The sequence below is a fragment of the Apteryx rowi genome, unplaced genomic scaffold, assembly GCF_003343035.1.
Source record: "Apteryx rowi isolate R43461 unplaced genomic scaffold, aptRow1 scaffold_6, whole genome shotgun sequence".
Lineage (NCBI taxonomy): Eukaryota > Metazoa > Chordata > Aves > Apterygiformes > Apterygidae > Apteryx > Apteryx rowi.
Window position 1 is genome coordinate 5,082,745 of NW_020450871.1, and position 20,724 is coordinate 5,103,468.

The 20,724-nt window shown below is 37.8% G+C and overlaps 1 protein-coding gene across 6 annotated transcripts in view; it reads right to left on the reverse strand.

Annotated features, from left to right (window-relative positions):
* Window positions 1-20,724, reverse strand: part of SUN1 (Sad1 and UNC84 domain containing 1) — a 36,221-nt gene that overhangs the window by 10,729 nt on the left and 4,768 nt on the right. Inside the window, exons 2-11 of one of the 6 annotated variants that reach the window (XM_026083336.1) lie at window positions 17,215-17,304; window positions 13,864-13,960; window positions 7,751-7,945; window positions 7,189-7,379; window positions 6,032-6,058; window positions 5,740-5,934; window positions 3,908-4,030; window positions 2,496-2,579; window positions 2,056-2,166; window positions 535-633 (exon numbers count right to left, since the gene is read on the reverse strand). In XM_026083336.1, coding sequence (XP_025939121.1) covers window positions 535-633; window positions 2,056-2,166; window positions 2,496-2,579; window positions 3,908-4,030; window positions 5,740-5,934; window positions 6,032-6,058; window positions 7,189-7,379; window positions 7,751-7,945; window positions 13,864-13,940 — 1,102 coding nt within the window. In that variant the 5' untranslated portion in view covers window positions 13,941-13,960; window positions 17,215-17,304. The remainder of the gene's footprint in view (window positions 1-534; window positions 634-2,055; window positions 2,167-2,495; window positions 2,580-3,907; window positions 4,031-5,739; window positions 5,935-6,031; window positions 6,059-7,188; window positions 7,380-7,750; window positions 7,946-13,863; window positions 13,961-17,214; window positions 17,305-20,724) is intronic. The other 5 variants (XM_026083335.1, XM_026083340.1, XM_026083339.1 and 2 more) reach the window with 5 other exon arrangements.

Below are 20,724 nucleotides of genomic sequence, written 5' to 3' on the forward strand. Positions count from 1 at the left end.
GAGTACAGGTAATGCATGCAGCTTATTAACATCTAGATTTGCATCACAAGTATGACAGCATTATAATATCAGCTACTCAACACAGACAATAGCCATGCAAAAAGATGAAATGCTCATTTGTTATAATAATATTATCTTGCAAGAAATTCTGTCGTAATGTTTGAGTCCAAGCCCTCTGCTGAGGACCTCAATATGTTTCAATAAATGCACAGATTAGCAGTACCAGTTTTTGCTAAGAGGAATACCATGATAGGAAGTGACTACCAAACCAAACACACCCCATTAGTCTTAGGGACCCATACTCTGGATTATTCATACATTCATTCCTTCATGTCTCCCATTATGCCTGGGAACAGAAGTATACCCTCACATTAAGCATCTTTTGGTCAATAAAGGACGTAAATTAGCGTGTGCATTTCAAGGAGTAAAAGCAACAGCAAAAGCATAGTTGAATTAGTGTAAGCCACCTATTGCAGATTCCTAGTTTGTCAAAAGAAACAGGCAACATGCACGCACACAGATCAGGATAGTAACCTGAGGAAAAAATGGGCAGCCAAAGTAGAGACAACACCTTCTGAGACACAAGCCATCCAGTCGCTCCCACTGTTCGCAACACGTGAACCATAAAGTAACCTAGATTATAACAAATTAACTCTATGTGGTAACATACATAAATGAGCTGAAGTTTTTTTCGCAGTACATGTAGGAAAACAGATTCAAGCCCCTGATCATTACATGTTCTGCACAATTTTAAACCATACCTGTCAGTAAACTATAAGCTTGGTTCTTCAATATTTTAAAACAAAATAAAATTATAAAAAAGTAAATCAAGTAAAAACAAAGACAATCTGGAAAAAGCATCCTCATATATGAAAATAGAGTAGCATCTGTGCAGTTAGAATGTCACTTTTCCAAAATAGAAAAGATTTACATTTTGTAGAATGGCATTGGTAGATAAGCATGCTAATTATAAAAGATAATATTAAAAAAAGTAATGCAATAAAAACATGTTTAAAGCACATTATTATTTTAAAAGTATCTTATTTGCTTTGAATTATACACCAAGTTTTGGTATCTGGGTTCATGGGGGTTTAAAAAAAAAAAAAAAACCACACAAAGGAAGGAGCAATTAATTTCAAATCCTAGTCAAAGAATTAAATCAATCATAATGTCTAAGAAACACTGATAAACACCACAAAACACTACCTATAGAAAATAGGTTACAAGCAAAGTAAGATTTCATTAAAGTGAATATTCCACGGATCTTCAGTATGTCAGTTCTGAGCCTCTTAAAAATGCCGTAATTTAAAGCCCACTGAAGTCAACAGTTACTGTATTCAAGACTAGATCAGCTTGTTCTAAACTAAGTAACATACACTTAGGAAGTAATCCTACATTTTTAGATTAACAGAGATATCTTGGTTAATCTGAGGGAGTATAGATATACCAACCCAATATTTTGCAAAGCATTTAGGTGACTGAAGTGTCTCAAATCATTTTCCTTTGAATAAAGAGCATTCAACAGATTCTTGATGCCTCTGTCATTCAAGCTAGGGAAGGCTCATGTCACAGGGAAGAGTCTATCACTATATAAGATTCCTGTAAAAATTGACTATCGCTAAAACAGAAATAGAGTGTTAAAACCCCTTTATTCAAATAATCTGTATACCAATACCTTCATACCTTGCTTACATTTAAAGTCAGTTTTTCACCCTATGAAGAGTACAGACTTTCCTGAAGTGCAATAAATTAACAAATCTGATTCATATTCTACAATTTAACTCATATTCTTTCCAGCATAGGTGTTTGCTATTACCACACTTACTTATAGGTAAGTGGTCTCACTACCTATCAAGCCTGTAYAAAAGCCAGTGTCACAGCAAGAGTCAAACAGGAAAGATATTATGTAAATTTAATTTTCTAGACACTTCAGTTTAATCTAATCTACTTTGATAGATGTAGTTAAGGAAAAAAAAAAGCAAAACAATACAAATGATTAACATATGTGAGACTGTGAAGTAAAATAAAAGCAAAAGAAAAAAGGTGCAAGTCAACCTGCATAAGAAAAGGTGTGCCAAATGGTCCTTGCTACCCTTTTAGCCCATGAGGATTGCATGTGGTCTGTGGTGTATGTTTCAAGATGTTTCTTCCCCTTACAGTCATCACCTGTTGGTTGTGGTAACAGTCAATTAATGTGACAAAGCCAGTATCAAATAAAGATTGTTACAAGATAATTTGAATAGGTCTATTTCACAGTATCACTTATCAAACCAAGAACAATTAAGCAAATTTAAATGGAATAAAACATGTTTGGGACAATACTATAATATATCAGTTAATTGCATTTCTTTTCCCCCTACATCTAAGTTAGAAAACAAGTGGGTACTTTATAGCTACCATAGAGTCATGGAGCATCTGACATTACTCTGGTAATACTGCAACATTCAAGAATCCACAGCTCAAGGCTAAAAGACAACAGCAATTGCTATACTTACATATTGATTCCTCATTTACACCAAAACGGCTATTGTCTCTAAAAAACTCCTTTACATTCATGCTTCCACAGTAATCTGAGTGAGCTGTAACACATTCAAAAAAGAATACATGGAATACATTTCTCTCAAGTTCAAAGCCTTTCATGTACCCAGATTTTAACTACACTGGCTTAGTTCTTAAAGCCAAGTGACACGCAAGAAGCCTGGAAAATGGTTATGAAAAAAGCCTCTTCTGTCCAATCACACTTTTTCTTCTTTAAATAAGACAGAACCTTCTAGTTCAAAATCCTTCTGCTTTTCAGATAATAACCCCAAGTCCAACTTTCCTGGGTCTACAGAAATCCTAGAGAGATGCATGTGATACTTGGCTCTTAAATGCCTAAAAACAGTTGGACTATCATTTGACTGTTTTATCATAATCCTAAATTTTACATTAGTCCATACCATCTTCAAGTTTTGATGAGATAAGATCTTAGCTGAAAGTTAAGAGACAGAAATTATCTGATTCAAGTGTAGGGTCCTCTCTTCTAAGATTTGCTATAGATAATTGGAGAATTAATCTTGAACTCATAACAGAAATAAAATGCTCATTACATGAGGATGACCAGAGAAAACATATTCACTTTAAAGTCTGTTTAAGTACTTTAAATTAAGAAGTTCGCCAAATAAAAACAAAACCTAAGTAAAGGTCCATCAAATCCTAAACACCTATTCTCATTGTAGGGGCAGCTGTCACCTCTTTGTGTTGGTTCTTAGACTCAAAAGAAAGCATTAGGAAGTTATAAGGTATCAAGGAAAACAGAATGGGAAGGAACATTGAAGAAATTTTCTTACACACACATGCTAGTTACCTTCTGCCTACAGCAGTTTAACTGTACTGGTTAAGCATGTGTTACGGAAGGGCAAGCACCAAAGAAGAATCAAACTTTTTCAAGAAAACAAGATATGCATAAGAACAGAGATGATTGCAGGTTTACTTTTCAAGGTAAGTCTAAATCAAGCTTTAAGTGCACAATGGGCTTAAGGGTAATGAGGTAGCCCACCCTGAGGACACTGAAAAGTTAAGATTTGACAGTGTCACACAAACCAGTTTTTATAAACCAACTTAAGTTTCTCAACTTAAACATTACCTTCTGGTATTTCCTAGAAAAAATCCACATGGGAATCTATGCTATCTATACATTATCACACACCTGGATCTTGATACTTCCAAAACAGAGGGAAAGTGTGGAAGGGCTAGCACAACAGAGTTAAAAGAAAAAGGGGAAAGACAGTAGCCAGCAAAACGACTACAGAAAAGGAACACCACTCTGCAACAGGTGAAGTCAGTAAGAAGAGGGTGGGGAAGCACTCTAGATACCACACAAAGACAAATTCAGAGTGGAGACCAAGCACAGCAACTGAAAAGGTACCTTTAAATTCATAACCCAGCTTCAGCAGAACCATTTGAAACAGATGCACTAAGAGTGATGCAAAAGATGCTGCAGCATGTTTGACCAATCGCAGAATCTTATTCATGTAGAAATAGGTGCCTCCTATTAAAGAAAAAAAGGTGTGAATATGAATTATTCACCTACATAAAGTTGTACTTCTATCTCTGTGATCATTAGCTAGTGGAAAAGTGAGGCTGAAGAATCCAAAGCCTTTGTTTAGCCAGGAGTATGAAGCTTAAGCAAGTATGGTTTGAAAAGTCTGGATGCATTAGATATTGTAGCAAAAGCTTTTGCAAGAACTACATCCTGAAGAAAATGCCTTCAAGACAGAAATACGGCTTCAGCAAGAATGCCTTTTCTTAGTGAAGATTAAGAACTCTAAACAGCAATGAACTCCTTGCTTACAGAACTCAGGGTTTCTCAATGATTTGAACTGTTGATACTGACTTCATGGATCACAGCTCCAAAGAAATAAGAGGCATAAACTACGTTCTTGTTTTGGACTTTAAAGGAAGAGACCTTTTTACTTGCTTCTCCCATTTAAACTAGAGGAAAGAAGTTACTGCAGTAGCCTGCCTCGAGTGTTATAAAGGCTTTTCCATTACATCTTCCCCTTTAGAGGATATTCAGCAGGAAGAAAGTCACAGTTTTCCATACTGCTGCTTTCATAGAACCAGTCACGTTCCAAAACTTGCCATGATTGTCGCTTCCCTCCCCCAGATTTAACCCAAATTGCTAGATTAAAGTTCAAAAGCATGTACAAGGATGGGTTCACCTGCAAGAGTCTCCTATGTGAATACGAAGTCTGGAGCACAGAAAAGGTTTTAGCATGGCGACGCTCTTGAAACTCATTATGCCAATACAACAGAACTTCTATCTGCACTACACTTTTGTCAAAAACAAATACTTGCCTCAAAGCATTTAAAGTCACGCCTTACAGTTCAAACAAATGACTTCTTGCAACTGGAAGGATACTTCATTCAAGAATAAGACACCTACAGTCTCCCTAAACTGGTTCCACTCTAATTAAAGACCACTGGRGGGGGGAACAACCCACACCACCTTCTCAGTTATCTCTGAAGACTACCAATAATCAGGAAATTCCAGGATGTTATGCAGGCAAGATGCAAGCAGACACAGCCAAGACATTGAGGACAATTATCCAGAGAATTGAGATTGCCTTGGAAAGGCAGAACCTTATCTAGGGCAGATTCATTCATTTTCAAGCTTTAGAAGTGTAGTTTCTAGGAAGTCTGTTTGGTTTTTCCTCTTTGGAGTTCAATTTAAGGAGGTTTAGCTCCAAAAAACACTCTAATATGCTAAAGGTTAAATGACCTGACACCCCGTTCCCCCCCCCCAAAAAACAAACAAACAAAAACAAAAAAACACACAACACAACCCAGAAGTAAGGAGGTATCTTTCAGATATTTCCTGGATAACAGAAACACTGCAAAGTAACAATTCTGCTCAATCCTGAAAGTTCATACTGATGTGGAACACTATGTACTGTTGCAGCCAGTACTGGCACTTATTTTGTCATTCCTTAATTCCTACAACAGTAGGAAAAAAAAAAACCCAACCAAACAACAAAAAACAAAAACCACATTGATAGTCATGTATCAGAAGCTGACAACACCACAAAGTCTTCATTGATATAAAAAAGCTATTTCCTGATAGCTGATCTTTAGAATTCAATTATTGATAAATTCAGCAAGGTGGGAAAAGCGCTTAAGTCACGCTATTTAAAAATGCATCAATTAAACTGTATACCACCCTGATATCCATATAACACACAAGAGAAAATTACTTACTAGATGTATGTTTCTGACTCCTGTCCCTGGAGTAAATTCTGGAAGATGGCACGTGAGAAGCAGAGTATGCTGTAAGAACCTCCTTCCGTTCAGAAAGCATGCTGCAATCATTGCAAGTATAGCCATTGATCGCTGCAGTCTGCATTTCTGCTGTTGCTACATCACCATTCCCCTGCATCAGTGTAGTATCACTACCTAGCAAACCAAGAGTAGGACATTCAGTRCAAAACTATCCACATTGCTAGCCACATTAAATAGAACACTTGTGGAAGCAAAAGGGCCGTGTAGTTACCTTTAGGGTCACTGTCATCATCAAGACCTTAAAAGAAAAAAAGAAAAAGAAAAGAGTTTGCTCCCAAGTATAATGAAATCCCATACTGAACTATGACATCTGACACTGACTTAATTTAAGAATTCAGCTATCTATTTAACACTGCAAAGAAAAGTCACTCTACAATTAGTATTTAACATACTTTGCAGTCCACCACTTGAAGAGATCCATATACTCAGACATTAATGTAGTAGGGTGACAGTTAAGGAAGTGTTCTACGAAAGCAGCTGCAGAAGAAAAACATGAATGACAAATAGTGTAGTCAGCTCCCGTGTGACTTTACAGCAGCTAATTAGGAGCTTATGCCGTTTCTGTTGCTTAGTAACCACTTTGCTACTACTGTATTTTAAAACCCTGTTTTAAAACCCAAGTGCTCTGAAGTTTAGCACCCATTCAACGAAGACTGAAAGACTCTTATGACCTCCCCAGAGTCCTAACATGAGATGTACTAACTAGAAACAAGTAGTCTGAATTAGGAGATAGAAGAAATCATTATCTCCTGTCCCACAGTATTTTATATTTGCTGAAAAAAGGCAGCTCCAGTAAAGCCTCCAAACCCATGACCACACACACACACACCTCTCTTCGAAAATTTTAAGGTGCTACTAGTTTGGACCTTTTGAATTAGGATATGTTAAGGCTGAATACACTCTTGCCTATAAATAAACAAGATAATACTTTTCCTTAGGCTTTTTAAGGAAACTTCATCAATTACCTGTTTACCATTCTTTGAATATTGTACTTCATGTGCATTTTGAAAGCAATGGTAAGAATGGTAAGATGAAGTGTAATGGTAAGAATTAAATCCATGCTGTGTATGGTGCTGCATTACAAAATTGTATACATTTCTGTTCGGCATATCAATTTGACTGCAAAACAACGTGTCTTGATGTTGACTGTACCACCAAATCAAGAGCAGGAGTTTATGTACTAGGCAGTGAGTTTCCAGCAGACATCTTAGCAAGCAAATATCTACAACAGAGGTGTAAGCACGTGTGCATTTGGGGGAAGGATGAAGAAATGGGTGAGTAAAGGAGGAAAGACTTGGACATATACCCACACATGCCAAACCACAGTTTTTACACCATTTGAAATGAGCAATAGAGCTCATTACCTACCCCAGAAATGATCAACTTCAGTTTGCTCTCGAATCAAAGATTCGTCCAATACAGTGGATACCATTGACGTATCACTGGCATGGCTATTGAAACTGCTTTGGCTAAAAATAGAAGAACTGGATAGAGTTTTCCTTGGCGTATGTCTCACACTGCCAGATTGTTTATTCATACTTTTGCGTTGCTTCACCATTCTAGGAAACAGAAAGCAAATACAAAAGACATAGCACTAAAGATACAAATTTCTGTTTGTTTCTCATTTAATAAATGATAAAACAGTCAAGGTATTTCAGCACTGATGGGACCTGACAGCTCAAGTCAGGCCTAAGAGAAAATCCTCACTCTTGAGCATCTATAGTTTTGCAAAGACTTTACTGTAAACTACATATCCTCAATATAGTAATTTTCAAAGTATGACAGTAAACACCAATAACAAAGAGTAAAACAGTTAATCTCTTCTTGTATTAAGATGTTCAGACAGAAAATTTCAGTCATGTTTCAGATAAGTATAAACTCAAGACTCCAACCAATAAATTAAATCGTCTTGATAAAAATAATGGCTTACTTAGAAGACTGTTCTCTGAAAGACATGTTTCCGGCGTAAGAGCCATCATGAAGGATATCATTTCGGGCATCATCTGATTTATTAAATCCTGCAGCAGCTAACCGTAAACTACGCCGTGACATTCTTGGTGAATCAAATACCGGATCCAATTTGTGTTCAGTCTCAAAATCCAAAGCAGCTGAAGAATAACTTGAACTAAAAAAAAGAAAGTAAAAGCAGCAAAGTTACTAGATTTTAAGAGAAAGTTCTGCTAGAAACAAACAAGCTGTTCAACCTAGTCTGAATTTCCATTAAAAGCAGTTTATCCATGGTTATGGAGCAAATCTGAAAAGATATGCCACATAACCCAAATAATTTAGGAGTATGTAGGTATTAAAAGTTTTCCTATGCAACTTGTATTACRATTTTAACAACTGAAAGCAAATCACAGTTAGGAATAAACAGCTACCATGGAAACCATGTTTGAAGTTGAGCTGGAACAAGCATTACACATCCTCTCAGACACATACACAGTACACTTGGGACCAATTTAAGGGATGAAGCCATCCGTGGCACAACTTCTCTTCACCACGCCTAGGAGCAAATTAAAATTCATGATGTGCTGTAAGATGCAAGGAAAAGTCTCATGTTTTTACTCAATAAGAGTTCAATTTTTTGTTTGCTAACTCCACTTTTTGAGAACCAAATATTCACATGCCAGGCTAGTTTGAATTTCCAGCTCCAAGAAGTGGGCAGTTCCCCTCTGAGATATTTATAAAAACTCCTCCACTCCAGCTAGACACACTAGGTTAACTAGCACTACCAAAAAAAAGAGGGGGGGGGAGGGGAATAATTAAAGACTTAAAAAATTTTCTTAATTTAGTTCAAGTCATTAGAAATATTTAACTATGACCAAATAAAGAATGTTTACAGCCTTTCATCCACTTTTCTGTTTTCTCCCACAGAGGCAAGTTTACATGTAGAAATGCTCCCCATCATTATTGCAAGACCTCTACTCCCCAAGCACTTAGGCATGTTTTACACTTGGTTCTCTCAAAATCTTCATGAAAACTTACAATGAAAACCAAGAGGCAATTTGTAGAAAAACACAAGACTAAACCAAAAGAATCAGTAAGAGTAATAAAACAGAAGTTATTTAGCCTAAAGCACAGTCCTTGTACTTACAATGAAAGGAAACATTCAGTCATGTAATCAAGTGCAACCTGTCATTACAGGGTATCGGGTAGCAGGAGGCTGGGTTCTACCAGTGCTCAGCGCTGTGATTGAAGGTATCTAAGCACTCAGTTTCCTTGACCACAAACTATTCCACAATCAGAGTGTTCTAGGCTAGCTTTCCGATGGAGCCCCTCTTCCCAGCTGGACCACTGTGCCAGGCAGAGCTGTAATAGCAATTACTTCAGCTTCCCTGCCTGCCCCCCCTCTTTTTTTTTTTTTGGAAAAGCAAAACAAAGCCTGTGCAAGGTATGAGAAATGTTATCTAAAGCAGCCCCTTCTCCCCCAAATCCCAAGCAAACAAATAACAAGCTGAATGAGTAGATTCTACTGTGCAATCTGTATTTGAAATGGAAGCTTTGACCCCCCCCCCCAAGAAAACAAACAACCCCTACAATTACTAGAAAGGGTACTAGTGAAGAAAGGATCATTTTGATGCACAGGATTTTCTCACATAATCAGCTAAAAAAATTAAAAAAAAAAACAAAAAGCAGATTATAAAATAATACGAAACTGCTAAACAATGCCTACACTTATTGTTCTAAGCTTCAAGAAGTCAGTACAAGCTTTTATATAGTGTATTATTTTGGCATATAAACTAACATTAGCTGTCCTAGCAGCTACATTTACATCAGTGATTAAATTCTGATAAGGTGGGTGCTTTTGAAGCAAGTTTCCTGATAGCTCCACAATGTAAATGAAAGCACGCAAGATGAAACGGTGTCAGAGCACACGAACCAAATCTCTCTCGCCTAGAAAACTAACCTAGCGACGCACCGTAGGAGCGCACCTAGTGTGCTGCAGCAGCACATGGGCATCCAGCCCGCTGCACCATGCGCTGGAGCTAGTCCCAAGCGACTCGCGTGTCCCATCTGCCCACAGGCATGCGGACGGTGTCAGGTATTCAGCACCACTTGTTTGACCTTAGTGGCCTGCACTGCTTGCGAACGCAGCCATAGGCAGTGCAACCTCGAACACAGCAGAAGTCTGATTACAGCTTAAAACAAAACCAGCGTACTTGAATGTCTCTTCCACTTTTCTTGAGGGGGAGCAGAAGTCAGGGAAGAGTTTCCTCAGATGAAAAACAGATTCAGTCTACATTTCGTTAGGCACAAAGAACATAATTTTACAGTGGTTTCAAAAGGTTTAGGCAGCTTGCATTCTGACAGATGTGAAGTGAGAATAGAAGTTAAATATGGCTCTTCCTGTTGTTCATTCCTTCATTCTGAAAGAATCAGAGCCTCAATAGTTTATTATTAAATTGAGTCCCTCCCTAAACAGTTGTTTCAGAACTCAATTTTGCTATTTACACTTGCCACTATACATTTGTTTTTTCTCATCTTCACCCAGCAATTCACAGATACTCAATTCACAAGAACATAAAGTACAGAGGACAAACTGACAGCTGTAACCTGCCTCAATTTGTTTCTTTTTGTGAACACTTGCTGTTACTAAGTATCTCAATGAGTATTTACATCAGTTCCAGCTGAATACCCCGCTTGGAGTTGGGCCCTACAATCTAAAATACCAAGATATCTTTTCCTCTTTAAAACAAAGAGAGCTTCTCTCTTGCTTATGCAGGACAGTAATTCTCTTCACAAGGAAATACAAAGTCTCTGAAGTCAAGACAGTATCAAGAAGCATCCTAACTTTCTATCCCATTTTCCACATTTTGGAAAAGCATCTTTTTTTCCTGTGGAAAAATCACTGGAGTAAGCACTTCTGCCCTTTTATAGGGCAAAAATGAACCTGTACATTTTTGGTAGACCTAATCAATATGGCTTTTGGCTGGCTGTACATAAGATGGGATGCAATCATCCTACTTCAGCCTATGCTCCCGGGTAATCTATGCAAACAGCATACTCTGGTTCCTTCCCCCCCCCCACCTCCCATGGCTGCTGCCACATCTGCTGATGTATCTAGTCTTATATTTATTTCCGATTTCTTCCTATTACCTTTATACCTCCTTCATGTTAGCTTCTACGGAGCAAAAACGTTCTAGACTTCAGTGGGTTAATTCTCAAGTTACATCTACGTAAGTGGAATGAGAATGAAGTCTGCCAATTTTAGCCCACATACAGCTTGGTCAAGAGGACATTAAGTGTCATTTATTTTGTAAGTTTTGGAACGAAGCGAGCAAGAATGCTCTGCATTATTTAAGACAGCAAGAGAGACAAATGCAATGTACCTAGAGAACTATAGCTTGTTTAGCTATATCAGTTTAATGCTTTCCTGATTTGGGCTCAAGGAGTAGAAGCACAAGTTAGAAGCATTACAAATGGTTATGAACACACAGTAACCCCAGTGAGTATTAATACAAGTTCTATTAATAGGTCATATCCAAATCTATTAATAGCTTGGTAGTATCCAACTCCTCTGTACTTTTCTGTAGTGCCACATACAGAAGTAAATTTTAGAGAAACTCATGGATAAAATTTGTGAAGCTCCTTGAATTGTCAAAGGGAGAACATGCCAGATCCCAGGAAAAGCAAAGATAATACAAAGGAAGGGGACAGAGGAAAAGAAAACAGAAAGAAAAAAAGGAATGAACTTTGGCATGAAAACATTTCCAATTAGCAACTCTGCCCCATTCACCCTTTCTTCAGGTTCTCCAAATATTGCTTGACTCGAGCTTGGAAGAACTACATGAATAAGCCGGCATTCTGCAAAGATTCAGCATGTAGACGCAGATGTGGAAGTCTGCTTACAAGATTAAGCAGTCTGTTCTCTTGACATGCTGAAAGCAGACAGTGTATTGCATAGTTTTCTCTTTTAATATTTTGGGCTTCATGGAATTTTCAGAGAGAAAATTTAATTAAACACTTGCTAATCCTTTCTTTCTACCTAAGAAAGTTACAAAGAGAGAATTAAATCCAAACTAGTTAAATATACCTGCCTATATTAGGTCAGTCATTAAACTTCAGCTTATCTAGCTCTATCCATTTTTGAATGCCTATGATATCTAATGTGCTGCTTAACACAGCAAAATGGGAGGCTGAAAAGCCTCAAAAAATTGAACCCTCCCCTCCTACAAAGCCCTCTTCACAAGTTCTCAGCTTTGCAACATGACAACCTTCATTTATGTAGGAAGTCAAACGCTTCAGTTATTTTCTACACCCAAAGTATAAAAGTCAAAATACACTATACTCCAGAATTCAAATGGGATCTATCACTCTGCATCTTCCTTTCACAGAAAGTTAATCTTTGCTCATGTGGTATTCTTGCCTGCTTCAGTGAGAAACAAACTCATATGCCACAATAAAAAGAAGAGTGGGCAAAGGAAGAAAGTCTACTTAGAGAGGCTCTAGCCCCAAATTAGTTTAAACAAGATACTGAACTTTACTTTGCTAATACTTTAGTAAAAGGGGAAAAAAAAATCTTAAGTTATTACTAAGATCTCCTTATTCCCTCTTGTCTGTGAGAAAAAATAGTTGCTGTGGAGAAGACAGTACATCTGAACATATTAGTACTGTTTTAGACAAATTTAACAACTCAGGAAAAAAGATAAGATAATTTCACAGTTCATATTTTAGGAAAGATATACACACACAAACAAAAAACCACTGTAAACAAAGAATTGAGGTCTACATTTGTGGCTCATAATGGGAAGTCATCTCCTGTAAAAGACAGTTTAAATATTTCAGCCTATGTATCATACATTCACAATGCAAATCTAGCACCTACAAAGAAAAAACACCCTTTTCATTTAAACACTAAGTGATAAAATAGCAGACCTCCTGGATGATCAAAGGCACATAAGTCATCTTCCACTGCCCAGCAGGTTCTTTCTTAAAATTAGTAAATACTCTTAATCAACATCTTACCAATGTTTTTCCTAAAACTTCTGGAAGAGCTACAACCTCATTTTTAATTAGTACAATAAACATGTTAAGACTTCCATTTTGCAATACCATCAACATCAGTCTATAGCTTAAAAAACGATACACATCAAAACTGATAAAAGTACATAATCTTAGAGTATACAAGAGTTAATATTAATCAGTGATCTCTAATACTACAGTCTTGACAACTTTTGTTTTATTGACAGCCAAATATTCTCCAATTTAAATACTAGATTTAAATACACATTAAATGCACAATAATGATTTATAGCACAGAATAGAAAAATAACCTCATACTGTATTTTAATGACCACATTTTTTTAAACCTAAAACTAGCCAAACCAATAACTCAGGTCCATCTGTGTGTACTTGCATCAAAATGCATCTGTTTTTTCCCCACTATCAAGATCAATAGATTAAGAGTCACAATTTGCCATATTAATATTCAAAAATTCAAATGAGCATTCACACATTTATTTTGAATAGCATAATACAAAAGCTAGCAAACACTCCAAAGTTATTTTTAGAAAACTGAAGTAATTAAAGAAACTAGTAGTCACCAGTTTAAACAACAAGATACAAGAAAAGAGTTCATTAGAATACAGATTTTATATTCACACAATAAGCATTTCTACTAAAAAATGATAAGTTACCTCCAGTCAAATTCCACACTAGCAGTAATGAGCGCATATTAATAAATGTTTTAAAGTGAAAAAGGGTGCCAAGTTATCAGAGTAAAAACACACAGAATTTACAAGCCATTAGAGAAAACATTTAAGAATTTTGATGACACATTTATAGAAATAAAACATCAACTGTAACTAGGCGGAGACTAGTTTATTCATAGCAACTAATAAACACTGAGTCATTATCTTAGTCATTGTCCTGCTAGCTCAGGATGTATTCTTTTCTCCATTTAGGACACAGTAGTTATTTTCAAAAACAGACTAGATAAAGCATACTTCTTTAAAGAACTACTTACCATAAAAGCTAAACTCTCCAGAATTAACAACATTCAGAGAACATATAGTTTCTCTACAAGAAAAAAAAAGTTCTCACCTGAGTGCATATGTATAGCCAGTGTTCTCTGGCACACATTGGGGAGGGGTGTACGTGTGTAGGCGTGAAAAGTCCATGTTGACTGTTTCAAATCATACTGTAAAAGGTGAAAATAAAGTAATGCAATGATTTAAAAATATTTAAAGCCAAGGTAAGAGCCCTTGCATCATTCAGCCTGTGTTATGAAGTACTGCAGTAGTAAAAGCTACTGTTATAAGAAACATGGAGCTCTCGGTACTTTAGCAATATTAATGCTTCCGTTAGGTAAGCCTTATTACTGCATGAAGCTCAACTTTTTATTTTTGAGTGAATTTTTTTTAATGCTACTCTATTTTCAGCAATTCCCAAGCTCTCTGGAACACTACTGGGGGATATGCCAAGCTCTTATCACTACTAAACTACACTTCCGTATGAAGTGAGTTGTGCTGCCCTCCTAAAATGCATAAAGACTTAAAAAATACCTAGCCATGTTTTCAGAGGTCTCTTCATAGATAGTGAGTTTTGCTTCAAAGACCCATCAATGCTGCAACCAGCACAGTCTGCTTTGTGCACTTACAATGCCCAACACAGCTGAAACTTGAAAGTTTACATATAGGCAAATCATTTTCTTTTATAACCTTTGGACACCATCCACTAAACAGCAAGGAGACTTCCTGCATTTCACGTTAAAATGCAGTATTTGGTATCAGTTAAATTAATTCTATCACAGAAACACTGACTACACACCCAAACAGAAAAGCCAACTTCAAAATGACTCACATGGCTTGAATTAGGTACATTTTCCAGAGTGTCATTCATTTCAAAAAACAACTGTAAAACTTTCTTTGGGCTCTTTGAAAGGTATTATAGCTTTAGGAAAAAAGTAAAAATTGATGTTGCCATATCAAGAAGCTTGTGTAACTGTATGGGTGGGTGACTACCTGTAGTATTATGCAAGTTATCTAAGTACAAAGTATTTTCAAAAAATGATCTGCATTGGATTAGCCACAAGAAAGAAATTTTGCTTTTCTAGAAAAGATTCTTTGATAGTAGGCTCTTCATGGTTAAGAAATAGGAATTTTCACTATTCTGGACTTGTATGGTTAGCAAAGCTGAATTCTGGCTATTTTCAGATTATCTATGGCTCCTGTTTCAGCACCAGTACCCAGCACATTACTGTACTTAAAAGATATTCCACACAACTGTGCTGACATGCCCAAACTAAAATAAAAACATCCCTGGGTAAAATTTAATTCTTATAACCAAAACATCAACAAGTATCTCATTTTGGGGATGCACTTTGCTGTGCTGAAATAGGAGTTTTCAGTTGGATAGCTACCAATATAAAAATAAAGGTGACAAGAAGCACAGACATAGGTACAGGCAATGCCAATTCAAAAAAAATCTCTGCACATAATATTAAAATACTTTGTCAGTTCACTTGTCTCCAAATTCTGATGCTAGTAAGGAGGAYGTCATCTCAGTCACTACTTAAAACTGAGAGTTTCGTTCTTGTTTTTAATCAAACTTACAGGCCTACCTCTTTGAATGCAAGCACCTCCCATGCATTTGTGGGGGTAATGAGAAATAAGGTCTCATTTCTGCTATTTACATATTAGTTTTTGAAGACTAAAGAGAAGGCATTTCCAGTAAATGATATTTCTTTAAGTTTGCTTCACCTGTTCCAGAGTCCTTCGGTTTCACAAGCTCATAGAGCAGATTTGTTGTTTCTTTTGAGGAAGCTTAAAATCAATAGTGCAGAAATATTAGCAAAGCAGTCTAATTGTTTTGCTAGAATAAGCAGCAAACATGGCTAGAATGAGCAACAACTACAGTCATACTCTAACAACAACTAAGAGCTCATTTCAGAAAATAGGAAATGGGAACCAGCGAGTAAAGATTTCCCAAATAACAAAGATGGGAATACACTGAATTTCAAGATGAGGGATATTAGTAACATCAGAACTTTTTTTAACAAGAAAAAGATTTGTCATAGGTATATGCCTGTTGAAGTTTATGATTAAGGTTGACCTGTTTAAATTGGTCCATTCCAATGGAAAGATTTTGAAATCATGGGCTAGGGATACCTCTGTTCACAGTTTCCACTGGAGCTGAATTGGAACTAAAAGGCACAACTATTTAACACACAATTTCATCKGCAGATCTAGTTTCCATTTCCAACAGCAGATCCAGGACCTGGCTGTTCAGCAGCTCATGTTATGCTTTTGACACCCAGCAACATTTTTCCACATGGGAAGCTAGACTATGAGGGAGAGCTTTCCACTGCTACCCAGCTCCTCCTTGAGTCTCTGCTGCACAGATGGACAGGGCAAAGGCAGACTGAAAAATAACACATTGGCTCAGTTTTCTTTCCTATTCTTTCCTCTTCCCCACCAATTTTCCCCTTCTTGATTTCTGAAGGAACTAAGTGCTAGAATTTATTTTCCTTATTTGATAAAGTTGGAAATGCATCATCTCAAGTTAGTTTTAAAATATGAACTTGGTAGTATTGCTAACTGAAAAGCCTTGAATGTATTTACGTCCATTTCTTCAACACAAAAATCATGCAACAAATGAACGACCCACTTTACTTAGAAATATTCCACATACTATTACAAGCAGAACTTTAAACTACAGAACAGATCGGGGTGGGTGGAGAGCAACAAGTCTCTCTAATTTGTTCACTCATATTTGACAGCACTCTACTGCTCATATAGCCCATGAATTCCTCTTGTTTACGAAACTTTCATATACAACCAGAGCAGAAAACCCACAAAACTTGGCAGGGGACCAGAGAAGCAGATGTAGTATCTAGTTCTAGTTTCAGCACTTTTTGGAGCCCACCGGATTTCCAATTTAGATACCAAAGAATGCCTGGCCTCAGATTCATGCAGGCTTTTAATAACAGATTTGTTGCAAATATTACTGGGCTCAAACTTTAAATGTCCTTCCTTCTTCAAGAAGCCCACAAAACATTTATTTCAAATTGGGAAGGGATGCATATAGTGAAAGAACTAAGTACGTAATTGCTTTAAAAAAAAAAAAGTAGCAAGAATGTTTATGAGAATTTAAAAGCAATTGAGAAGCATATATTTCAGCTAGAATGCAAGCAGACATTAGATAACTCTCATCTATCATTGCTCCATAGCTTACAAACTAGCTTCCATGTTCCTACAGAGGACACAGCCCGATTATTTGCTTTTTCTTGAGAAGGAGACAATGACAATCTTGCATCATTTCTCCCTTGCAAATCAATTGCATCAGTGTTATATTAAGCATGCAGAGTAGAAGGGCAGGAGAAGAGACAAATTCTGAGCTGGCCAAAATACAAGGGAGCATTAGGACTCCCTAAATCAGGGCAGCAGAATTTACCTTTGCACAGAGCCCTGGCTATCTCCAGAGGACGTGGAATATGAAGCAGAGTGACCTCAGGCCATATTGCTCCCCCATAAGCCTGTTTACCTGTAACAGAAGTATATATCTGACCATTTTCAGAATTGGACAGCCTCAATGAAACCTTGGTACCACTGCAGTAAGCTTCATTGATGCTGTGTAAGATGATATGTTCTGATCGTGGCCTTTAAGCATGGGAGTGTCACAAGGGGAGAGCAGTACCCAATATACACTGTACATACACTACAAACGACACATGGCAAGGACAAGTACGAACCCCACTCATGACTTATCTTAGCTACATAAATAGACCTCCATCAACATACTATCTAGGCACTTCCTTACAAACACCCTTGTGACAAAGGAAGTGGTAACATTGCCATTTCACAAACGGAAAACTGGCAGAGTAGAAATACACACCAGGGAGTCTGCTATTGAGCAGAAAATTAAAACCAAGTTTCCCAAGTCCCAGAAAACCGTTGTAATTACTGAACCATGCTGCAACTCACAGATGGCAAAAGGGAAGTAAACCTGGCTTTAACTTTTTTTCCCCCCCCCTCTTCCCTCCAGACAAGTACTATCAGTAAAATAAGTCTGCTGGACATAGCAAACCTGCATGGCTATATGACAAGCTAGGAATGAGAAAACTGGCAAGAAAGTATGTCTTGCTTTTTAGATTATAAGGGTTTACAAGCAAGAAGCTTAAAAATCTTATGGAGATGTTGATGGTTCTACTTCAAGCAGAATCTATTCCAATCTTCTAAAGCAAGTGAACTCAGTTAAGTCATTATGATTTAACATACTAATGCCAAAAAGACTAAACAGACCTTTGCACAAATTATTAACTATTTATTAATGAATGTAGAATGAAAGTGCAATGAAAGTAGAGCATGTGACCCTATCAGTTCCTGAGAGCAAGCTATTTTTACTTGTAAATTCAAACTTTATTTTCTGTTATTCAGAATAACCAATAAAAATACTTTTTGGTTAAAAAAAAAATAGTGGCCAGATTGAATTCCTATGCAAATATACTCCATGAAGTATGTTTCCACATACCCAAATAACTACAAGTTCAAACAGGCTGAAGAGCAAAGAACTCCAAGCTAAATTGACATTTTTTAAAAAACAAACATACTTTAAAGATCAGTATTCCTTTTTAAAAGAGATTCAAGTAATAAAATTCACATTTTAAACTAGATGTTACCATTGAATATTATTGCAAAGATCCCCAGATACAGGTGTCAAACTGTAATGCTCCTAACAAAAAAGGGTTCTTTGCTAAACAGTGATGTTGCATATTCATATTAAGTGCCATTTCAATGTTTTTTTAGAAAGGAAGCTACACATAAACCAGCTATACATTCAGCTATGGTGAAACAATAAACATGTCTGTTCATTGTTTATACACACAGCACCTGAAACTCTGCATGGCAACACACTGAGTCATTTTGTAAACTAGGAACCTGCAGATCATCTTGCAGTTGAAAATCTCCCATGATTTACTGCACGAGGATCATCAGGCCTCCGCATTTAAAGACGTTCAATGCCTTGTTTACAACCTCCCTTCATCAGATTAAGCTGTTATAGAGAAAAAAGTAATAATAATCAGAGTTTCGAAACGCCCCCTGAGCTTGCCCAGGTAGCCCTCGGATTAATCACGGCTGCGCACAAAACATCAATAAGCATTTGGTATCAAACCGGTGTCTCCGAAGCGCGGCGCCATGCGTCCCCCGTGCTCGGGGCTGGCGACGGCAGCCGCGGCCGCTCCCGCGGTGACGGCACGGCGAGCCCGCTCCGCTCCGCGCCCCGCTCCGCTCCGCGCCCCGCCGCGCCGCTCCGCAGGATCCCAAAATGGCTTCCGCGGCGCAACAAAGCCCGGAGGATCCGGCTGAGCTGATCCAGCCTCTCAGAGCTTCTGTTGTCAGTCAGAGGCACAGTTTGAATTTACTGGACACGGCTGCCTCGGCCAGCCCACAGCTTTTTTAACCCCTCAGTTGCCTTCCATGAAGGAGGGCAATTCCAAGGAGTTCACTTTCACGCATGTTTACATGTCACACGGGTGTATTTTAACTACAAGCCTCCTCAAAGATAACAAACGCAAGACACTATACTTAATCTCTTTCACTCCAAAAAATGTACGCTTCAGTCAGCTAATAAAACAACTTCAATATTTACAGTCTAACTTCAACCAAAAAAAAGAAAATCTGACCCAACCTCCTGCTCTTAGTAAGACTTCTAGCTTCCTGCACCCAAATACACAGAAAGTCCACAACTCTTACTATCAACCAAATCACAAGTCAGTGAATCAGCTTAGCTTATCTCTCTGTCAGATTTGCTAACATACGGATGTAAAAATATGCCTTGGGAACAGGGAAAGCTTGTAAATAAAATCCTCCATACAGATCACTTACAAAGTAAAAGCCTGCAGCTAATATTTATATTATTATGTAAATCAACAGATATTAATAAACCCCTACAGTTTAGGGCAGAAACTGGACATTAAGACTAACTTGGAAATTCAACAGAAGCATTAACTTCTAAGAGTTAATTCGATAGCACTAAGATAGAAAATATAAAAATAATCAATCCAGAAAAGATTTCACTTCCTGTTTGTGAAACGTTAATCTAAAAAACAGAGGACCGGATAGGGGGATTCTGTGTATTGTAGAGACACTCAACCAGGAATCTGCTACCTAAGATTTGCTTCTTCTATATATGTTAAACAGTGTTGTTGGGGTTTTTTTTGAAAAAGGAAATAAGGCAAAGGAATTTTATATATATATAAATAAAAGACAGGCATGACACTTCTTGGACTGTCACAGACAGCTAGGCACTGCCTCCAAACAGTTTCACGGTTCATCAGGTGCTTCTACTCCTCATAGTTACAGAGGAGTAACCAAACTTGATCACAACATCAATAACGCAGTTCTGTGATCTGCAAATAATGGCAAGACTAAAATACTGTAATGTTATTTTGTAGTAAAACTAAGAAAAGCCAATCACAGGCAGGTCTGATGCTGACCTATTCCATTTAAAAAAAAAAAAAAGTATTTTCGACAAGCCTTTTCCCACAGCAGCGGTTCACAGGTACAAGCCGACTTGAGGTGACACCCCGGGGGTTTGGGGGCAGGGAGGAGAAGTATGTAGTGCTGGACTAGTCAGCACTAGGCCAGTCACAAGCTGAGTTATAAAGTGTTAACGTTGCACTAAAGCTAAGCAACTGCAGTAAGCAAAAGCACTACTGACACACTTAGCAGTTCTTTGAAAACCAGGGTGAGAAGCTGCGGGTTGCAGCCGCTCCTGACAGGGAAACGCCGCCAGGCTGCAGGCCAGGAGGAGCCGAGCAGCAGGCGCCCGCAGCAGAGATTGTTCCCTCTCCCTCCCGCGCCACAGCGCGAATTCAAACAGCTCCGGGCGCCCGGGAGAGGCCGGTATCGGCCCCAACGGCCGCCGGCTTCCCCCGCGCACCGCCGGCTCCGCGGCCGCGCT